The 22,502-nt window shown below is 43.0% G+C and overlaps 1 protein-coding gene across 1 annotated transcript in view; it reads left to right on the plus strand.

The window, feature by feature from the left end:
* Nucleotides 1–21,025, plus strand: part of CSRP1 (cysteine and glycine rich protein 1) — a 34,329-nt gene extending 13,304 nt beyond the window's left edge. Inside the window, exons 3-7 of the mRNA XM_061631878.1 lie at nt 3,635–3,747; nt 11,379–11,547; nt 17,413–17,542; nt 18,431–18,524; nt 19,238–21,025. Coding sequence (XP_061487862.1) covers nt 3,636–3,747; nt 11,379–11,547; nt 17,413–17,542; nt 18,431–18,524; nt 19,238–19,314 — 582 coding nt within the window. The 5' untranslated portion in view covers nt 3,635 and the 3' untranslated portion in view covers nt 19,315–21,025. The remainder of the gene's footprint in view (nt 1–3,634; nt 3,748–11,378; nt 11,548–17,412; nt 17,543–18,430; nt 18,525–19,237) is intronic.
* Nucleotides 21,026–22,502: the final 1,477 nt, after the last annotated feature.

Genomic DNA, 22,502 nt, shown 5'->3' on the forward strand with positions numbered 1-22,502 from the left:
GACAGAACAGTGAGTGCATACTGGGCTCTTTTTCATTGTCAGCAAAGAGAAGATATTCAGACCAAGTTGCTTTCTTATTCCAGTAGATGGGAGAAGAGAGGGAGGGTCAGTTCTGCTTTGCAAAAAAGCGAAACAACAAAAAGAATATTAAACCTTTGGTATAACCTGCCTCACTTAAAAGTGAGAGCTGGACACTCTAGATAGAGATCAAGTTCAGGAACTCTTCCCACTCCCCTTCTTTTCACTCAAAGGAAGAAATTGTACCAATTGAACATTTGCATGGAGCATCCACCTTGCACGTTTAAGTATTTATTATTTATTTATAGCATTTATGTCCTCCCTTTAGCCAAAAAACCTCTCAGAGCAGATTATAAAAATCAGTTCTAAGATGGTTCTTTCCCTCAGGCTTGCATTCGAAAGAGACATTGACACACAAGGAAAAAGGAATGGGAAGGAGGAAAAACAAACTTGAACACAAGTTCAAGTTACAGCTGATGTCAGTAGTAGTTTATTTTATTTATTACTACATTTATATCCCACCTTTCCTCCAAGGAGCTCAAGGTGGCATACACGGTTCTCCTCCCCTTCCATTTGATCTTCGCAGCAACCCTGTGAGGTAGGTGAGGCAGTGACTGGCCCCCAGGTCACCCAGTGAGGTACACGGCCGAGTGGGGATTTGAACCCTGGTCTCCCAGGTCCTAGTTCAACATTCTCTAACCACTATGCCACCACTGGCTGTCTTGATAAAGAGCTTCCCTCCCCAGAAGCTGTCTTCCCCTCAGATCAGATCCAGAGCTGACCTGTTGATGACTGTCCAGGCCAGGAGGACAGGGCAGCTCCTGCCACACAGTTCTTCCCTCATGCAGCTGACTTCATGGCATCTAGAATCCTCACAGGAAGTATATGATAAGAGTGGGGATGGCCCCTCTTGAACCATGTGTAGAGGAATTTTGGCAAATATGGACTTGTACATCAGTTCTCAGTGATCTGCCTTCAGCTAGAGAGGCTTAAGAAATGTTATGCATCTGCTGCGTACCTCATGTTGATTTATCACTAATTCAGGAAATAAGGCTTCCTGTGCTCCTAAGCCGTTCACTTCCTTGTTCAGTTTTCCTTGTCTGACTTCTATTTTATTTCATTTTTGGCCTTGGCTCCATCTTTCTCATCACACCCTTCTGTTTTATTTTTTTATCCTTTTATGAGGAATCGGTGGACTATCCCGAAAGGCAATATATTACTGTAGTATCAGTCTTGTGCCTGGATCTTACAATTTATTTAAATTCTGTGCTAAAAGATACTTTGGACAGATTTGTCATGAGGATGGCCTCATTCAAACTGGCCTCATCAGTTTTAAGTCCCTTGGCACTTTGCCTTTAGGTAGAATGCTCTTTGCTTCATCCAAAATTAAGTAAAATGCCAGTTATTTTGCAGAGAGCTAATCCACATGAAATGCTTTACTTTGATCACTACTACCCAGATCTGCAAAACCAAGAGAATAGAGTTGCCAAGTTGCAAGCCTGGAGAGTTACATTTTGCCTTTAAAATGCCTGATGAAATAACTGCAGCTTCTCCCATCTATTCCCTGTCCCCAAAACATTGTGCATACCCTCCTCCTTCACCTGTCGCACAGTATCTGGAGTCCTGCTTGCCACAAGAGGCAGGGGAGGATGGAAGCACTGTCATGTTCCCTGCATTACTGGTAGGGATGGGATCCATTAGCTGGTGCCCCTTCATAAGCATTCCATTAATCTAAAAGACAGTATTGATTCGAGTTGTTCTTTCTCTGCTATCCACTGCTTTTACTGGTCCAATTTTTCCCGTCTCCAAAAATATATTGATATTTTCTTTCAAACTATCAATATTTTGAAAGAAGTATCAATAAATGGAAGAAATATTGATAAAATAAAATACTAATAAAGGAAAGCAGTTTCCCTGCCTCTGCCAGCAAGCAGAGACTGGCTGTTTCCTTTTGGGAAGGAACAGAGGAAAGCAGCTTTCAGTCCCCCTCCAACCTTCTCCTCAGCAAGCCTAGAGTCAACATGGGTAAGACTTGGCTTGTTTTCTCCCACGTGGAGTTTGGATTATTCGAGTGGTAGGGATGGCAGAGACAGACCTGTGAGTAAAATCAATAGAAGAACAATACGTTTGAGGCAGGGCTGGCTCCAGAAATGCCGGGGCCCTTGGGCATCAGCCTGCCCCGGGCTCCTCCGCTCCCCTTCCGCAATCCGTGGCAGGAGCCGTGCTACAGATCGCAAGACAGTCCAGAGCTTTTGAGCCACCTGCCGAGCCGCCCGCCATGCCTGCCATCCCCCCCTTCCCCTACCTTGTTCTGATGTTCTTTGCAGCTGCGCATGCTGTGCGCGCAGGGTTGCCATCAGACAAGATGGTGGCCGAGGTTTTCGTAAGGGACTGAAGCCTCTACCGCCATCTTGGTTGATGGCACGCAGTGTGCGCATTGCTGCCATCAACCAAGATGGCGGCAGAGGCTTCAGTCCTTTACTGAAACCTCAGCCGCCATCGTGATGGCAACCCTGCGCGTGCAACGCGCGCAGCCGCAAAGAACAGCAGAGCAAGGTAGGTGAAGCGGGGGCATGGCGGGCGGCTTGGCGGGCGGCTCCTGCCGCAGATCGCGGAAGGGGAGCAGAGGGCCCCTCAGGAGCTCCTATAGCTTCTGGGCCCTCGGGCCAGTGCCCAACCTGGCCGCCCTTTAGAACCGGCTCTTGTTTGAGGGAATATCCAAGGTAGGGGAAATGGTGTCAGGGGAAAGCCACTGAAGTTTGGAGCAAACAGGATTTCTCTGCAAAGATGGAGAATATGTGGTCCACTGAAAAATCTGGTGCTAAATCCAGATTCAGCAGAATTCTTGCCCATCCCTAGTTACTGGGGAGTTTAAAGACATAATGTGAATATCTAAGTTGCAATTTGACAATCCCACACCATCATTTCAGAAATAGAAAGCAATGAGACTTGGTTTGCCATAGGAATTCACTATTTCAAACACAGTGTGAAATTCTTATAATTTAGGCAAAGCAGCAAGCTTCTTGAATCCTTGTCATCTATTTTAGGAGTATTTCTTGCAGGCTGGGGAGAGGTATTACAGGCATGTGTCATTTCCTATTATCCCACTATTCATTTCCTCCCTCAATATTCTTGGAATAGAAGCTGGACATGGAAGACAGGGAGTCAAATGAAGTAAGCTACCGATAGCTGATACCAACACAGTTCCAGGTTTCTTTAATCCATGCCTGAAGACTACTAAAATCAACAGTTTATACACACACCTACCTCTTTCATATACCAGTGCGCTGCAAATGCATGCACACTACTGCAGGAAAGACAAAGAACAAACCAAAATAGGGGGGAAATGAGGGCCAATGGTGTGGCTACAGCTTTTGTTATGGTGATGTGTGACCTGTGCATCAGGCTTCAAACACCGTGAGCTATACTAAAGACACTTGCTGTCACATCAATAAAGTGTGCAAACTATGATCTCTTCCCAGATTCATACAGGTTGATTATTGGGTCTTAGCAGATTATTTAAATGTCTGCTTGGCAATGGGTATATTCAGCGTGCTCCCCATCCCTTGGTGGTCTTCAGGCAGTTACATTTTTTTCTCATTTGTCCCCTTCACAGGATGCCAAACTGGGGTGGAGGAAAAAAGTGTGGTGTGTGCCAGAAAACAGTGTACTTTGCCGAGGAGGTGCAATGTGAAGGCAACAGTTTCCATAAATCCTGCTTCTTATGCAGTAAGTATAGCAGCACCAGGGAGGTCTCTGATTTTCTGTTCACAGAGAACTTGCAGCATTATAAATACATTCTGGGATTCTTACAGCTGTTAGTAGGAAGAAAGTTGCAATCTGGCTTTGCTTGTCTTGGTGCCACAGCAAACTGGCTCCCAATTTCCTGGGTATTTCTTAGTATGAAGGAAGGAAAGTTAGTGAAAGACTTGCAGCATCTTTCACTTAGCAAAATATCCTAAGATTGTGCAAAGTGGTGTGGCATGTACCAGTTCATAACTAGACAGACACTCAGCAGGCAGAATTCCATCCCTCCCACTTCTTTTCTCAGAAGCATAGCTGGGGTGGAATGGTCCCAGGCTAGAAAAATCAAGGATTCCCCCTTTTTTCTTTTTACACATTCTCCCATTCCACTAGTTGATGCTCAGGATCCTTGGAAGTAGTAGCTCTGGCATAATAATACAATAGATTTGCAGTATTTTTAATTTATGGAATAATTCTGAAAAAAACAAAAAAGCAAGCATGTCATTAGCTGGGTTGATGCGCACAAATTAATATGACCCTCTTTGTTCAGAGAATACTTACTTCTGAGTAAGCCTACACAAAATTGCAGTACATTTTTCCTCCCAACCTTAGCTCCATTAGTGTTATGTCTATCAGACAGAATGGCCTCCTCACTTCTCAAAATTACCTCACTGTTGTGTCAGTTGACAGTTCTCTGCCAAGAGAACATTGTGTGTGCCAAATTTCAAATTATTAGCTCAGTGGGTGTCATTTTTATTAGCTATAGAATATTGTGAGTTATCATAGTGAAACTTTTTAAAATCCTGAAGTCAGATTTGTAAAAGGTACACAATGACCAGAAATATTATGAAATGTTTCCTGTGCCATCACTGTATACAAAAAGAATCAAAAGGGTTTGTGATGATACCTTTTATTGAGTCAGAGATGTTGATAAATTATGGGAGCCTCTTTTTGAGTTGCATAGTACTCTTAGTCCAGAAGGAATAAGTGTTCTGTATAAGCCAGAAACTTTGTATTCTACTTCACCCTACGGTTACTATACTCTACAAGCACAGTCAATCCAATAAAAGATATGAGACCAATCCTAAATGTGTTTATACAGAAGTCCCACTGAGTTTATTCCCTAGTATGTTTGGGATTACAGCCTATACAATTTTAGATCCTATTTATTGGTCTCACATACGCACCCTAGTATTTTTCATAGATTTTAGAAGGTTCCATATGAAATGGTTTCATAATGACAATGGATCTTTCTCTCTCTCTGTGACTCAATTCTGACAATGAATTCATGTCAGAATTTTAAACTTGGTATTGGCAGAAGCCCAGCCTACTGAAGCTGAAAATCAAATATACAGCCTCTTTAGCCAGCTGGTGCTTTTAAATAAATAAATAAAAAGCTTTCTGTTCTTGTGCAGTGCTCTATACTGCATCCAGTGTTGTACTTATTGTCGTACTGATCTCTGTTTGTCTTTGTTTGTTCACTATGGGTCTGCTGACCTCTTTTGTTTCTGTGTTCTGCCTCTGTGAATCTTGTATATGCTCCAGTTTCCTTTGGTTGTGAATAAGCTAAACAATAGCTAGCGAGAAGAAATACAGCTAATCTGCTAACCTCAAATCACTGAGGGAATGGTCCCCCTTAACCATTGTTCTGTAGCTTAGTAGCTGGAAGGTGTGGCATTTACTGCAGACGTGGACATCCTGAAACAAAAGTTGTGTTGCCCTCTTTGTGAACTCCAAGTGTTTAATCTACATCAATCTCTGGTCCCTTTGACCACATTGACTCACTTTGACCTTAACCACAGAGCAAAGCAGACATGACCAGAGAAGCCTTGTCTGTTGTTCAAGTAACTATCCTGTTCATTTTAATATTTTAATATTTAACATGTTTGTATTTGTATTTAATGTTTTAACAGACAGTTTTTTATATATCTTTTGTAATTTGATGATTAAGTGGTTTTTATATTATATGTGAAGTGTTTTTATTGATGTACACCGCCCAGAGAGCTTGCTATGGGCGGTATAAAAGTTGAATTAATTAATTAATTAATTAATTAATTAAATAAATAAATAAATAAATAAATAAATAAATAAATGTATAAGGTGTGGGTGGGGGACCTGATTTTTACATCTAACAAGCAAGGCTGAAGGAAAAACATGGTGTAGTAACACTTGTGGGCTTCCAAATATTGGTGTGTTTGGTTTTAAAGTCCCTTGTAATATGGCTCCCAATAAGGACATTTCCAGGCTCAGGGAACTAGGAGACCCAAAGATCACACCATTTATTCATCAGAGAACCAAAGTCAAATTGGAGGGTTGTCAACCCACAAACAATGAACTTCATGCTACAAGTGTGAAGCAAGAGGAGATGGGATAAAACTGTCACATCATTTATGAAACTTTTATACCACTTTACTATTAAAAATATACAGAGTGGTGTATTGTTTGGATCAAACAATTAAGGTTATCAAGTGGCAAGAAATCAACATTAACACCACCCCCCCGGAGATAAACCAAGCATAATCTTAATCAGTAAACTGTCAAGAGAATTTGGCAAAACAGGAAGGTCTTAACTAAACCCTTAAAACAAAACAGGATGTAGCTCATTGACCCCAATTAGCCCCTAGCTGTTCAGAATGAATTTCAAGCTCTGTTGTGTGTGCGGAGTGGGGGGGCAGAGTTCCTAAACATATCGACTTCCTGGAGCGTTACTAAGAATGGGCCACATTTGCCCTGAATAAGAATAATGGGAACACATCAGCAATTAATCAGTTCCTGTTCCACTGATAACAACAGAGAACAACATAGTTCATCATTGATGCAATTGTAGGACACTAAGTGTAAGTAAGTGGTGGGCTTGGGTTACATCAAAACAAACCCCAGATTCTTCTTGAAGTGTGTGGATACGCTAAACAGCTGTCATCAGCAAAACAAGCAAAAATGAAAACCTTTTAGCATTTTTTTTAGCTCATTGGTATGGAATTTCTGCTTCAGAACTAGAGCTAACATCTTGAATTCAAATAAATGGATTAGCATTTTAGCAAGACATTTGGCAGTGGCCTCTCAAAGATTTGCATGTAGAGCTGACATGGTTCATTTTGTAAGGACAGGGCAAGGCACTGAATGAAAGGAAGACTCACTTGGATCCCCATCACCAAAAAAAAAAAAAAAAAATCAAGTATCTCAGATCAAAACTGATCCTCCTTAGGATGACTACATTGGCCTAGCAGCCCAATAAGACATGCTGTTTGAAATAGCAGGCTCTAAATTGTAGTGATGTACAGGATGTCTCTGTGAGGCAACCACTGGAACATCATTCCAAGAAACGTAAATGTAGTTGTTATGCGAAATAGTTTTCTAGCAATCCTCCTTTCATGGCTGCCGATGTTGATACTCCCCCTGCTGTTAATTCTCTCTAGCAGAGGGCGAAACCAGAAAAGCACCATATTTGGTAATGAGGATGAGAAATTCACTCTCAGAGTCCCATATTTAGTTGCAAGGTATAGAGGCTGCTGCTACTGTTGCTACTGTGGCATTCCTGGGGGAGTGCCCTGTTTTGTTTTTGCATTCTTTAAGAGTAAGACAATTTTATTTTGGGCTAAGATGCAAACTTCTGCTTTCTCAGATTTTTAGACTTGACTGTTGCTGGCAGTCGCAATAAGGTCTCTCTCTCTAAGCTCTAATTGCTTTGCAATTGGAAGAAGCATAACATTAGACCACTCTTGGCTGTTTAAATAGTCACCCTTTTTCTCCCCTCCTCACCCTCTGCAGTTCTGACTCTAGAATCCAAAGCAAGAGGACATTAGAACAAGTGATGGTCAGGTCTTGTTGAGCGGCAAAAGCACTGAGAGATCTGGATTAAAATTAATAGGATAAGTAATAAAAGGAAGTGGTGCTTGGAGTCTACTACCGACCACCCAATCAAGGAGAAGATGAGAATGTAACTTTTGAAAAGCAAATTGCCAATGTTTTGAGGAGGCATGATGTAGTAATGGGGGACTTTGATTATTCCGGTATCTGTTGGGAGACAAATTCTGCCAAACATGGCCCCTCCAAGAAATTTCTGACTTGTGTTGGAGATAACTTTCTCCTACAGAAAGTGGAGGAAGCAACCAGAGGATCAGCTATCCTGGACTTGATTTTAACCAACAGAGATGACTTGGTGGATGAAGTGGCAGTTATGGGAACTCTGGGGGAAAGTGACCACATCATACTGCCAATTCCGGATTTTAACAGAAGCAAAAGCTGAGAGTAGCCATATGCGCACCCTGGACTGATTTTAATAACTGATTTTAATAACCTCAGAATAATTGTAAGTACGATTCCATGGCAAGTGACCCTAATGAGAAAAGGAGTCCAGGATGGGTGGGAGTTTCTAAAGAAGGAAATTCTAAAAGCGCAATGGCAAGCAATTCCAACAAGGAAAAAAGGGGGAAACAGCAGAAGAAGCCAATGTGGCTTCACAAAAAGCTTAGAGCTGACCTGAAAACAAAAAAGGACACATACGGGAAGTGGAAAGAAGGCCAGGCCACAAAGGAAGAGTACAGGCAGGTATCACGGAATTGCAGGGATCGTGTCAGGAAGGCTAAAGCTGAGAATGAGCTGAAGTTAGCGAGAGATACTAAAAGCAACAAAAAAGCTTTCTTCAAGTACGTCCTTAGTAAAAGACAGAGAAAAGGAATGGTGGCACAGCTACTCAGTGAGGATGGCAAAATGATAACAGAAGACAAAGAAAAGGCAGAAGTGCTCAATTCCTACTTTGGCTCAGTCTTCTCCCAAAAAAGGGTGTATGACCTTCCCAGGAACCATGAAATAGAAGGGGCAGGATTGGAGCTTGAGTTTGATAGACAAACAGTCAAGGAATACCCAATAACTTTGAATGAGTTCAAATTGGCAGGGCCCGATAAACTGCATCCTAGAGTATTTGAGGAACTGGCTGAAGAGCTCTCAGAACCACTGTCTATTATCTTTGCAAAATCATGGAGGACTGGTGAAGTCCTGGATGACTGGAGGAGAGCTAATGTTGTCCCTATCTTCAAAAAGGGCAAAAAGGAGGAACCAGGGAACTACAGACCAGTCAGCCTAACATCAATCCCTGGAAAAACTCTGGAGCAGATTATCTCATTTTTTGATCAGGTAACCTCCCTTGTAGACTATGGGAATGCTGTGGACATAATATATCTTGACTTTAGCAAAGCTTTTGACAAACTGCCCCATGATTTTCTGATTAGCAAGCTAGCTAAATGTGGGCTGGATGGAACAAGTATCAAGTGGATCCACAGTTGGCTCCAGAATCATACTCAATGAGTGCTTATCAATGGGTTCCTCTCAAACTGGGCAGAAGTAACGAATGGGGTACCATAGGGCTTGGTCCTGGGCCCAGTGCTCTTCAGCATTTTTATTAACAACTTGGATGAAGAGGTACAACGTATGCTTATCAAATTTGTAGATGATACAAAATTGGGAGGCACAGCTAATACTGTGGAAGACAGAAAGAAAATTCCAAGGATCTTGATAGGCTGGAGCATTAGGCTGAAAACAACAGGATGAAATTCAACAGGGATAAATGTGAAGTTCCACACTTAGGGGAAAAAAAGCAAATGCAGTTATAAGATGGGAAATACTTGGCTCAGCAATACAACATGTGAGAAGGATCTTGGAATTGTTGTTGATTACAAGCTGAATATGAGCCAACTGTGCAATGTGGCTGCAAAAAAGACAAATGCTATATTAGGCTGCATTAACAGAAGTATAGTTTCCAAATCGCGTGAAGTATTAGTTCCCCTCTATTCAGCACTGGTTAGGCCTCATCTTGAATACTGCGTCCAGTTCTGGTCTCCGCACTTCAAGAAGGATGCAGACAAACTGGAACATGTTCAGAGGAGGGCAACAAAGATGATCAGGGGACTGGAAACAAAGCCTATGAGGAGAGACTGAAAAAACTGGGCATGTTTAGCCTGGAGAAGAGAAGATTGAGGGAATATATGATAGCACTCTTCAAGTACATGAAAAGTTGTCACACAGAGGAAGGCCGGGATCTCTTCTCGATTGCGCCAAAGTGCAGGACACAGAATAATGGGCTCAAGTTGCAGGAAGCCAGATTTCGACTGGACATCAGGAAAAACTTCCTAACTGTTAGAGCCATACGACAATGGAACCAATTACCTAGAGAGGTAGTTGGCTCTCCGACACTGGAGGCATTCAAGAGGCAGCTGGACAGCCATCTGTCAGGAATGCTTTGATTTGGATTCCTGCATTGAGCAGGGGGTTGGACTTGATATCCTTATAGGTCCCTTCCAACTCTACTATTCTATGATTCTTTTATTCAGCAGTTGGTCAAGTAGTGTTGTTTCCCCCACCCTTACACTCACCCCAGCAACTCTCTCTCCACGTTTCTACTACAATCCTCTTACAAAGTCTGTTTGATCACTCTCCATTACTCTAGTTATGACATTTCACCTCCTCCATTTTGATGTCATCCTGTGACTCAGATTTTATGCATACAAGTTTGCAAGAAAGATAGGTAATTTGTAGTCAAACCAAGTTGTAAAGATAATCCGTTTTTTATCATTTTATCTAATCCAGAACATTGCACTTGATGCGCACATTGCTCAAGATGGACTTTCCTGTACAGTGTTTTTTATCTGTAACTTGTTTGTTCTTGTGTATAATAATACCATTTATTTATAATGTCCCTTCCACCAAAGGGCCGCATACCAAACATATACAATTAAAATAACAACAATACATAAATTAACATGACTCCTAATATCAGTTGTTGTCATAAGAGGCACCTAATGCCATCATGAAAACCAAATCATGTGTTCTCCTACATGATGTCTTGACTTTTCTCAAAAGTCTAGTCTTCATCTGAACTATACGTTATACTAAGGAAGGGGAGGAACTGGACCCAATCATATTAACTAGACATGATGTAGCAGATCCATGATTATTGCCTTCTGCATTTTTTGTTTAACTCATTGGCAGCCCTCCTTGCCCAATAACTCTTTTTGAAGGTTAGGGTAGTGGCATCTCTTTCTTCCTGTGACATTTCCCAAAGCTGATCTCCCTCCAAACTGCTGGCCCATCAAACTGCTATGTGTTTGTGGGGGGAATAGGGAAATTGTCTGTGTGGGGGGAGGTTAACCAGCCTCCCGCAGAGCTATAGCCCAAAGCAGCCATATGGCTGTTTTTTTTACAGACAGACAGGAGAGAGAAAATCCTGGTAGTAGTTCTTCAATATCAATATATAGTTTGACTTAAAGGTTTTTTCAGTGTAGTGCTAAATTGCTGGTACCATCAGTGGCAGGATTTCTCCTTGTGCAATGTAACTTTCCCTTCCTCCTCCCACTCCCCTCCATCCGTTCTGTGGTCTCCTCCAACCCTCTGGAGCTGATTTGGGGGTGGCACAGTGGAGGGGGAAAGTCCCATTGCTCTAGAGTAATCCTTGCACTAGTGCAATTATTTAGTTGAATGCCGCCCTAACTCTCTGCATTATTGCAGGTATTTAATGGCTACCCAGAAATCTCCTCAAATAGCCCATTTTAGAAACCAGGTTTGACACTTAAAGCATGTGAATGGCTTCTTATTTTTGTCTCTCCCTATTCCCATCCTTGCAGTGGTTTGTAAGAAGAACTTGGACAGCACCACAGTGGCTGTTCACGGAGAAGAAATCTACTGCAAATCATGTTATGGGAAGAAATATGGACCAAAAGGCTATGGATATGGACAGGGCGCAGGGACCCTGAGCATGGACAAGGGGGAAGGACTTGGGATCAAACATGAACAGTGAGTTGTAATTATTTCTGCATCTTAGGATCATTTTGTCTGTTTTAGATGAAGATTTTATTTCTTATTCACTCTGAAAGGGAAGCTGCTTCTGGAGAAGTCCCTATAATTCAGAGATAATTCTGGCCTGACATTACTTTTGTTTAAAATATCATAAAGCTCTCCCATATGTGGAATTATTATTATTATTATTATCTTTATTTATACCCCGCCCTTTTTCCAACTGGAACTCAAGGCGGCTTCCAGATAAAAATAAGTACATATCATTAAGAACCTATAAAAATATAAAACATATAAACATATAAAATCAGCATTAAAACAGGATTAAACTATTAAGATGTTAAAACCAATTAGATATTCACTTAAAATACTGCAACCCAGTTTAGGAGCATACAAGTAAAACAATAACATACAGCATCCTCTTCAGTCACCACCCTTAAAGCCTTCAGTTCCAAAGGCCTGCCGGAAGAAAAAAGCCTTTAGCTGTCGGTGGAAGGACTGCACAGAGGAGGCCATTCTTGCCTCCCTAGGGAGGGAGTTCCAGAGCCTAGGGGCAGCCACCGAAAAGGCCCTGTCTCGTGTCCCCACCAGTCACACTTGGGAAGGTGTTGGGATCGTGAGACGGGTCTCTCCTGAAGATCTCAGGGCCCAGGCAGGTTCATATAGGGAGATATGGTCTGACAAATAGCCTGGACCTAAGCCATATAGGGCTTTATAGGTCATAACCAGCACTTTGAATTGTGTCCGTAAACAGACTGGCAGCCAGTGGAGCTGTTGCAGCAGGGGAGTTGTATGGTCCCTGTAACCAGCCCCAGTTAACATTCTGGCTGCAGCTCGTTGCACCAACTGAATTTTCCGAATATTCTTCAAAGGCAGCCCCACGTAGAGAGCGTTACAGTAGTCTAAGCGGGATGTAACTAAGGCATGTGTCACCATAGCCAGATCAGACGACTCCAGGAACGGGCGCAGTTGGTGCACTAGTCTTAACTGTGCAAAAGCATTCCTGGCCACTGCAGAAACCTGGGCCTCCAGGTTTAAGGTTGAGGCCAGGAGCACACCCAAACTGCGAACCTGCGTCTTCAGGGGGAGTGTAACCCCATCCAGCACAGGCTGAACCCCTATTCCCTGATCCCCCTTTCAACTGACTAGGAGCACCTCTGTCTTGTCTGGATTAAGCTTCAGGTTGTTCACTCTCATCCAGTCCACCACTGCTATCAGACATTGGTTTAGAACTGAGACAGTTTCCTTGGAATTAGGTGGAAAGGAGAAGTAGAGTTGGGTGCCATCTGCATACTGATGGCACCGAACCCCAAACCCCCAGACAACCTCTCCCAGCGGTTTCATGTAGATATTAAATAGCATGGGGGACAAAACTGAACCCTGAGGGACCCCACAGGCCAACAGCCAAGGAGTCGAAAAGGAATCCCCCAGCACTACCTTCTGGGTTCGCCCCTCCAGGAAGGAATGGAGCCATTGTAAAACGGTGCCCCCAAGTCCCATCCCGGTAAGGCGACCCAGAAGGATACCATGGTCGATGGTATCGAAAGCCGCTGAGAGGTCCAACAGAACCAACAGGGACACACTCCCTCTGTCCAGTTCTCTGCGTAGGTCATCTACCAAGGCCACCAAAGCTGTCTCCGTCCCATAACCAGGTCTGAAACCAGACTGAAATGGATCTAGATAATCCGTTTCATCCAGGAATCCTTGTAGTTGGAAGGCCACCACATGCTCTATTACCTTGCCCAGAAATGGGATATTAGACACTGGCCGATAATTATCCATAATAGAGGGGTCCAGGGAGGGCTTTTTCAGCAAAGGCCTTACAACTGCCTCCTTTAGGCACATTGGAACTCTGCCTTGTTGTAGGAAGGCATTGACCACTTCCTTCACCCACTCGGCCAGGCCCCCTCTGGCACTTTTAACAAGCCAGGAAGGGCAAGGGTCTAACAGACATGTGGTGGGCCTCACCTCTCCAAGGATCCTGTCCACATCCTCGGGTTGTACAAGTTGAAAAGAATCCATTATTATTGGACAAGCAGGAGCCAAAGTTACATCCACTGAGCCTGTATCAACTATAGCATTCAAGTCAGAACGAATCTGAACGATTTTGTCTGCGAAGTGCTGTGCAAATTCTTGACAGCGGGCTGATGAGTGGTCTATATTACCGTCTCGGGGGCCAGAATGTAGGAGACCCCTGACCACTCGAAACAGCTCCGCTGGTCAGCTCCCCGCAGACACAATGGTGGCTGAAAAGAATAATTTCTTTGCTGCCCGCACTGCCACGGAGTAGGCCTTCAGATAGGCTCTAGCCTATGTTCGGTCAGACTCGCTCCGAGTCTTCCACCAACGTCGCTCTAGTCTCTGTCTCATTTGTTTCATCACCATCAGCTCCCTGGTAAACCAGGGGGCTGGTTTGGCTCCATTCCGTGAGAGGGGACGCTCAGGAGCGATCATGTCCACCGCCCTGGCCATTTCCCCATTCCAGAGGTCAGCCAAGGCTTCAACAAAATCGCCTGCTGAGGTGACAGGAAAACCCCCAAGAGCTCTCAGAAAACCATCCGGATCCATCAGCCTGGGGCGGACCATCCTTATCGGTCCCTCACCCCTGCAGAGGTTTTGAGTCCCAGTGAGTCTAAACCCAACCAGGTAGTGATCTGTCCATGACAACGGAACTACAGAGAATTCCTCCACACCAAGATCACCATCATCCCATCCAGCACAGAACACAAGGTCCAGAGTGTGTCCAGAAGCATGAGTGGAACCAGATATTACTTGGGACAGACCCATGGTTGTCATGGAGGCCATGAAATCCTGAGTCACTCCCGCCAGAGCGGTCTCGGCATGGATGTTGAAGTCCCCCAGTACAACAAACCTAGGTGATTCCAACACCAACCCCGAGACCACCCCGGCTAGCTCAGAAAGGGAGACTGTTGAGCAGCGGGGTGGGCGGTACACCAATAGAATCCCTATTCTGTCCCGGCCACCCAACTTCAGATACACACACTCAAACCCTGAAGACTGTGGGATAGGGCACCTGGTCAGGGGAATAGTATTACGATAGACCACTACAACTCCACCTCCCTGCCCCCCAGGTCTTGCCTGCTGCTGTACAGAGAAACCTGGTGGGCAAAGCTGAGAGAGATTAACCCCCCCCATCTTCATCCAACCAGGTCTCTGTAATACAAGCCAGGTCGGCGTGCTCATCCAGTATCAGATCCTGAATGGCTGTTGTTTTACCATTCACCGACCTGCATTCATAAGCAGCATTTTCAACCCAGGGGGGTTATCACCTCGGGTATACAGACTACTTGGGCGGGGAGACAGCTTGGGGGCAACCAGCACCCTGTTGCATACCCATCTCCCCGATGACATAAATGTCTCCCTGCTCCGTATCTCCCTCTGCCCTTCACAACACTAATGGCAGTCCCCTGGATCCCTTCCTCAGCCCTCTTTAGTTGAAAATACATCCTTCCTTTATAAAAAGGCAAAAGCCTTGCTCTTAAAAGCAACACACTATGCCGACCAGCAGCTATAAGCAAGTAAAAATCTTATTATTGTTGCCCAGGTGGGCCAGGCAAGTCAGCTGGATGGATAGTAAAACTGCTAAATCAAGGCCCTAATCTTGATCTTGAGTCAGGGCCTTGGTCATAGTCCTGCAAAGAGCAGGAAATCTCAGTGGGAAGATCAAGGCCCAAAACAGCTGAGGTCCAAGGCAGTGGCCACAACACCACCAGCAACCTCTTCCTCTCTATAGGCTCCAGATGTTGTCTGTGCTCTTCCCTTTCTTCACGCAATGCTGTATCTGACCGAATGATCCTCAGACACACCAGGTCCCTGAGGTGGCATTTCAAGGAAGCTCTTTAAACAAGCTTCTTATCTAGGGAATATCCGGTGTCTGGCGTCACCCGATGATATACCCGCCTGATGTTTGGCGTCATTTCTCCTATAGGATTTCTCTTGGTGAAGTTCCACTTCTATGGCGAAGGCAGCAGCTGTTGGTACTGCTGTTGTTATTATTGCTGTTATTGTTGGATACCCGACGGCATCTTTCTCCTTCTCTCCTAACACCCGTCTTGTATCCCCGCCAATACTTTTTACTTGGCTCTGTTATATCTTTGCCCAATTTATTCTTAGGCCGGTCTCTTCTTACTGTGCTGTTCCAGAGAGATACTGTACTATAGCTGTAGCTGTTATTGTTGCTCAAGTCCTTATCTCCCTTGCAGTAATCAAGACCTCTGAGTTCCCCATGACTATCAACAATTTTAAGATGGGAATTTGGTCAGTTCCCATGTGCTTCTGGGTTCAGAGAAGTTGCAGCACTCTGAATTCTTTAGTCTAAGATGCATATTTATTTAAACTTATACCCTGCCCCCCTTTAAGCACTCTAATTTAACTGGATGCATTATTGCAGTAAAAACATTTGTGTGTTATCTAGATAAAAGCCAAGAAATCTAGCCTGAAATCCCTTTTTCCCTGATTAACTAGCCGGCGTTTGTGATCTAACTGTGCCAAATATGAATATTTTAGACTGACATCTTCTACATGTGTCATGGAGTGGAGTTCTTTTTAAAGCAGAGGAACGATGGGTGGGAAATGGTGCTGAATTTCCCCCCACCCTGGCTGCTTTTGTTCCCAGTTGCTTTTCTCCAGGTCAGGCTCGGATACTGGAAGTAAGACTAGCCAGAAGAAACATGGCTGGGAGAAGGCAACTGGACAGGCAAAAGCAACAGGACTAAGGCTGCGGTTGCATCTAGTTAGGACCTTCTGTGCTTCTGAAAGATTTGTCTTTTAAAGCATTTTTATCCCAATCTTCAGCAAAACAAAACCAGACACAATGTCTTGCCTCCTGCTTTGTTGGAGGGAAGATACAACGGAGTCCCCCATGGTGATCGAGTCTGCCCATGTAATAATGGGGAGGTGGAGTCAATAGGACATGTCCTTTTACATTGCTCCTTGCTTTCATCCGCCTTGCTTTCATCACCCCAATCTTACAAGCATTCCCTGTGGTTTGGGAATCTGATTATCTCTCCTTTATGTTAGCGGATAAAATCCCCTGGGTCACTAGTAACGTGGCCAGATTCTGTGCAGCAGCTATCAAGTGTAGGAAAATGGTTATGGATCTTGGTTAAATTTTTTATTTTAGCCAATTTTGTATGTTTTTAAATTTTAATTGTAAATTCTTTTATATTAACCCGTTTGTATTTCACGTTTTTGTGTATGATCCAATTTTTTGTACTGGAATTAGTGATACAATGGCTGGTCTGTGACCAAAATAAAAGTATTCATTCATTCAACAAAACCAAACCACCTAGAATGGCTTGCAAATCTTGGTAATGGTGTAAGGTGAGTTCAGTTCACAATCTAAAAAACATAACACAAAAGGAAAAGAAATTGGGGCAGGGGAGAAAGAGGGGAAAAAGGCAAACTTGGGCATTATTTCTTAGTTGCACAGTTCTGGAATGACAAGATTTCTGTACCCTCTCCTAAACTGTAGTCTTTGACTGTTGCTGCACAGAACATATGGCTGGGATTATCCTGATAAGTACCAGCCCAGATATCTCATCCAGTCAGATCTATGTGATACAAACAAGTTCAGTGGTCTTGTCCCATGATACTCAGGATCGTGGATGGATCATTTTCAGCACACTGACTTGGCCTTCACCAGCAAAAAGGGAAGATCAGCAACAACACTATCTTAGAATTTATCTGTCCCTGGAATACTGATGGCACAGTGTTTCTGTTCCCCACTCTTTCCATAATCACAACCTGAACTGGCTGTTTCAAATACTCTTCTCCCCTGCAGAGACTGTATACTATACATTCATGCAAACACAGAATCATTGTTTCCTTGTCTGGACTCCACAGGCCCCAGCCCCATCAGCCTACCAACAATCCCAATGCATCTAGGATGGCAGAGAAGGTGGGCGGTGCTGATGGCTGTCCCCGCTGCGGACAGGCTGTGTATGCTGCAGAGAAGGTGGTTGGAGCTGGGAAGGTAAGAGCCTGCTGTTGGTACACAGCAAGAGCTGAACCCTGGAGCACAAGCTTTGTTTCAGTCACATGCTGAATTGAAAGCAAAACAACAATAATATTGAGTTGTATTCAGCTAAGTTCCACTCAGAGTAGACCCAGTGAAATTAATTAACCTAGGCTGGTCATGTCTATTATGTTCAATGGGTCTACTCTGAGTAGGACTAGTGTTAAATACCACATATTGCATACGAAAGGCAACAACTGCCAATTGATGTTTCCTGCCTTGGGGACACATAGTGAAACACACAAGTATGCACTTGTCACACATTACAGTTTATACTCGATACATGGAAGCTATATCCATATAAGAACTTCATATTATGTGAAGTAGCTACATCTGGCTGTTCTACAGCTTTTTGTGAATATGTTCAAAACAGCCTTCGCAATTTATCCTCTGTCACATTAGCATATTTTTTTGTAGTCTATTGCAGCAAGAAAACAGAGTGGCATAATCTTTCGTCAGATGATGTATGTACTAAGATGTAGTGGGAGAAAGTGATATATATAACAAATAAGTGCATTGATCTATGGAATGCCTTCCCTCAAATGTGATTAAGGCTAGTAGTATAAATGGGGTTAATGAAGATAACTGGGACGTGTGCATTCTCTTCCTTGGGATGTATCTAACATTAAAACACCAGAACCTAGAAGTGATCACTATGAATGTAGAATATTTCAATATAGAGCAGGATGGGAAGCTGGATGAATGGCTTACTGCTCTTATGCATTGCCATCAGGAAATGCTGCATTAGAAAAATTAAAAATCTGACAATACCTAATGTAGGAGATCAAAAGTGTCACTGTGAGTCCTCTTCCTTACATTCTATCTTGCCTCCTGTGTTGTCCTCAGTCATGGCACAAATCGTGTTTCAGATGTGCAAAGTGTGGTAAAAGTTTGGAGTCCACTACTTTGGCTGATAAGGATGGTGAAATCTACTGCAAAGGTAAGAGCTGCTATTTCAGGATGTCTTGTTTATGTTAGGTGACTAGTGATATGTAATTATTAGTGACTGGTCTGTTGTCAAATGGAATACAAATTCAAAGGGTGTTCTGTCCCTCTCCAGATGCAAAACTACAAAAGTTTCTGTTATGGAATTCAGAAGAGCACCAGGTGGTGCACATGGGTTCCTCTACTATTTGCAACTATCCTTTGACTTACGATGTAACTATGAGGCGGATAAGTCCCCCTTACTCTTCCTCAATTTGCCTATATCAAGATAACATCTAATGATACATACATGTGTGTGTAAACCTCCTTCATATCACCATGGTGTGTCTTGAGGCCCAAACAACACGTGATGCTCTTGTCTTGTGAAATTTCTCCCTGATATTCATTGCTGTTTTACAAAATCAATTTGCACCGAAAAAGAGGCTTCTTACCCCTTTCACCACCAGCAAGTTTTTCACTAAAGCTGCCACTCACACATTTGTAATTGCTGCAGATTGCAGCAACTACTGCTGAATTTATTGCAAAAAGAAAAAAAAAAGTTTGATGAGGGAATGGGAGAAGCTACACACGCATCGCTTGTCCCTGAAGCAGGAAGTGTAATGTTACTGCTTTCCAAAGCAATATACTTGCTCAGTGATATACTCTGTAAGAATGTTTGGTTCCTCCCTAAGCCAACACTCCATGTCTCCCTTCTCTCCTCTCCTGCAGGCTGCTATGCCAAGAACTTTGGACCAAAGGGCTTTGGCTTTGGGCAGGGAGCTGGAGCACTTGTCCATTCCCAGTGAAGAGCTGGTCTACCAGTGGTGCTGAAGTCTCCTTTCCAGCACTGAATCCTTTGTCAATGCTGAACTCATCCAGACTGACCCTCACAAAGAACTAAGCCGTTCCACCAATTCTTACAAATATATTAACAGTAAAAGAATCTGCTGTTTTCCAGTGCATCACTGGTTCACCTTCTGTATGCTAGCTTGGCAGCCAACCGTGGCCCTATACCATAGGCCTTGAAGACACTAAATTTAACAATTATCTGCAATGGACTCTAACCCAACACGGCTCACTTTAGTACAATGGCCTCCTTAAATACAAGCTTTCAGACACACTTGAGAGTATAGTCACTTCTGCATATAAAACACAGTGATAGTTTCCTTCAACATCTCTTCCTCCCAGCCCTCAGCTAGCATAGGTTATTTTTGTGAGAACACACCATACATTGCGATATTAAGTCTTATCAAACATTCATGTGCAAAATATGAAGCTGATCAAAGATGACCGTGAACTGCAAGGATAAACAGCTGGAAGCAAAAACTACTTAGATCTACAAGTGATATAGAGAAGGAAGAGAAGAGTGTGAAAACACATACAGTGTGTAAATAAAGCACTTTTACTAGAATTTACATAGAGGAACTATGGAGAGAAATCTTAACTCTCATAAGCTGGAGCAGACATTTCATTTTCAGTAAAATTTCTACTAGGTCAATATATTCAGCAGTGTGGCCACTGATTCAGACACCTTTTCATATTTGGGAGAAATTGCATTATATAAAAATTAAGGTTTCAGAGGTTGATATACAGCTGTTTTCCCCAGTGATATTGCCCAGCATTCCTCTAATTCCTAAAAGAATGTAAGAATTTGGAGACAAACATAGTTTCCCTTGATTCCATATTTGTTACTTACAGCGATTGGGACCACTGAGAAGAGGGTCTAGAGCTCTCATTTCCTGCTATTTAATGTTAAACACAATTTCTCTTTGTGTCACTTGCACTAAGGAAGTGCATAATGAGTTCAGTTTCAGTTCTTTATGATGGCCTGTCACACTGCAGAGAAATGTTTTTGTTCTTACCTCTGTTTAGGAGATTCCTTGAGCAGAAGAGGGTCTGCCTATTGCATTGTCATGGAATAGGTGCCCAAGCATTCTGACAAAACCAGTACCAAAAACAGGTGCCACCAGATTTAAACAGCTTCCTACAAGTTTGTAATGTAATAGAAGATTGAAGCCAGTAATGAATCTGAATCATAGTGTATCATTTAATAGAATGTAAGAAGAGAACAAGGTAGATTGGAATCTCCCTCAAACCACAAAAATAGCAATTTTATAAACATCAAAATATGCAGTCTAAAGTTGACAATCTCGCTTCTTTTGTGAAGTTCAAAGGAAGTCTGGCTTTCAAAGTATGAGCCATTAATGGGCTTGGAGTTTTTAAACATAATCCAGGCTATATATTTCCCAATTTATTTTAGCACCAGATGGGGCCACATTAGTTTTTAGTGTGAGCTAAATGCCCAGCTCATGTCCTTTAGGATGCAGCCTCAATAATGTCTTAACCTCTCCTCCTTAGGTGATTGCATGGAATTAGAGCGAAATGCTGTGGGTCTGTACCACATCTGTTACAAGCATGTCGGAGAAACTGTAGTAATAACATTTTTACAATGTTTTGTTACATACTAGAGATGTGTTCAAATAGAATTTTATGTATTCAATAAAGCAGTCAAAAGGAGTCGTTGTGTCTAGATGACCTGTACTTAAGGTAGAGCAAACCTGTCATGAATCTGTCTGTGTGCAAAACCCTGCATGTTTGCAGTTTGTAGAAATGAGAACAGAAATAATGCAGAGCAAGAGGTTTTTTCTTTCACCTGTCACTGCTGGAAAGCATTTGATTCTACACTTTGAGCACATGAGGGAATTTGTAGTTAACAAATCTAGTGAAATCAGGTTGGGCCACACAGAATGTTAGGTTTCAGAGGTGATTTGAGAGCTGTCACCGGAGGAGCAGACCAGTCTGCTGGAGCTCTGTGTTTGTGACCCTCCTCAGTCACTTTTCAATTGGAAAGCGGACTTGCACGAGTCTTTCTTTAGGTCAGTATTGGGGAACCTATAGTCAAACAACATTGCAAGGGCCGAAGGTTTCATTAGGGATCAGATGGAACATAGGAAGCTGCCTTACACTGAGTAAGACCAGTGGTCCATCTAGCTCAGTACTGTCCACACTGACCGGCAGTAGTTCTCCGGCATTTCAGGCAGGAGTCTCTCCTAGCTGTACCTGGAGATACTGGGGATTGAACCTGAGACTTTATGTATGCAAAACAAGTGTTCTACCACTGAGCTCCAGCCATTCCCCATGGGCCCCCAGCAGCAGATTCTGTTTCCTTGCTTGTTCCCAGCCTGTGAGACAGCTGAGATCAGTCTAGGCTTCATATGCATAACCAAAAATGTGATATCAGGAGAGTGTCATTATATATCTGATTAACTATTTACAGCTTTAGCCATCCTAAAGTTTCAGGGTGGATTATAATTTTTCTTGTAAAAAGCTACTGCTTTTGTCAGTGGGCTGTGGTTTAATACCATCTCTTCCTCCTATACCTTCAGTTCTCATTTGGAAGGACAGCTCCCACATCAAGGTTTTGGGGACTGGTCATCTCTGTGGACAGGGCCTGGGGTTCCAGAGATTTCTCTTGAACATTTGGATTTGATGTTAGAGTGCTGAAGCAGAAATAGGAGACACTCCCATTAAGTTTCACTTTGAGCAATCACATCATGCTTTGAGCCTGCCTGGTTTACTTTCTGTGTAATCAGAATATCTGCTGACCTCTACTGGCAGTTTTCTGAATATAACAACATCAGACAGTTTTCACTGCAAATAACTCCTGGTTCTCGCAGATGAACAATGCGTTTTGTTGTCAACATTTCCATTATGGGTTTTTTTAAATAAATAAAAAATCAGCCTTAATGCAACTACACTGATACTTTAAATACCACCCAGTAAATGCAGCAAGCTACTGATAATTTCTCTCTTCTTGAGTAAAGTTTGTTTTAAAATAACTTCAGCTTTATTCACCAAAGGGTTCCATTAGTGAAATGAAAAGGAGTTTCAGCAGCAAAGCACTGAGGACCAAGTTGTATGGTAAGATTCCAGTCCTTCTGATAGTAAAGGACTGCACAGAGGCTAGATGACCAGCTATTGGGAATGCTGCAGG

The sequence above is a fragment of the Rhineura floridana genome, chromosome 6, assembly GCF_030035675.1.
Source record: "Rhineura floridana isolate rRhiFlo1 chromosome 6, rRhiFlo1.hap2, whole genome shotgun sequence".
Lineage (NCBI taxonomy): Eukaryota > Metazoa > Chordata > Lepidosauria > Squamata > Rhineuridae > Rhineura > Rhineura floridana.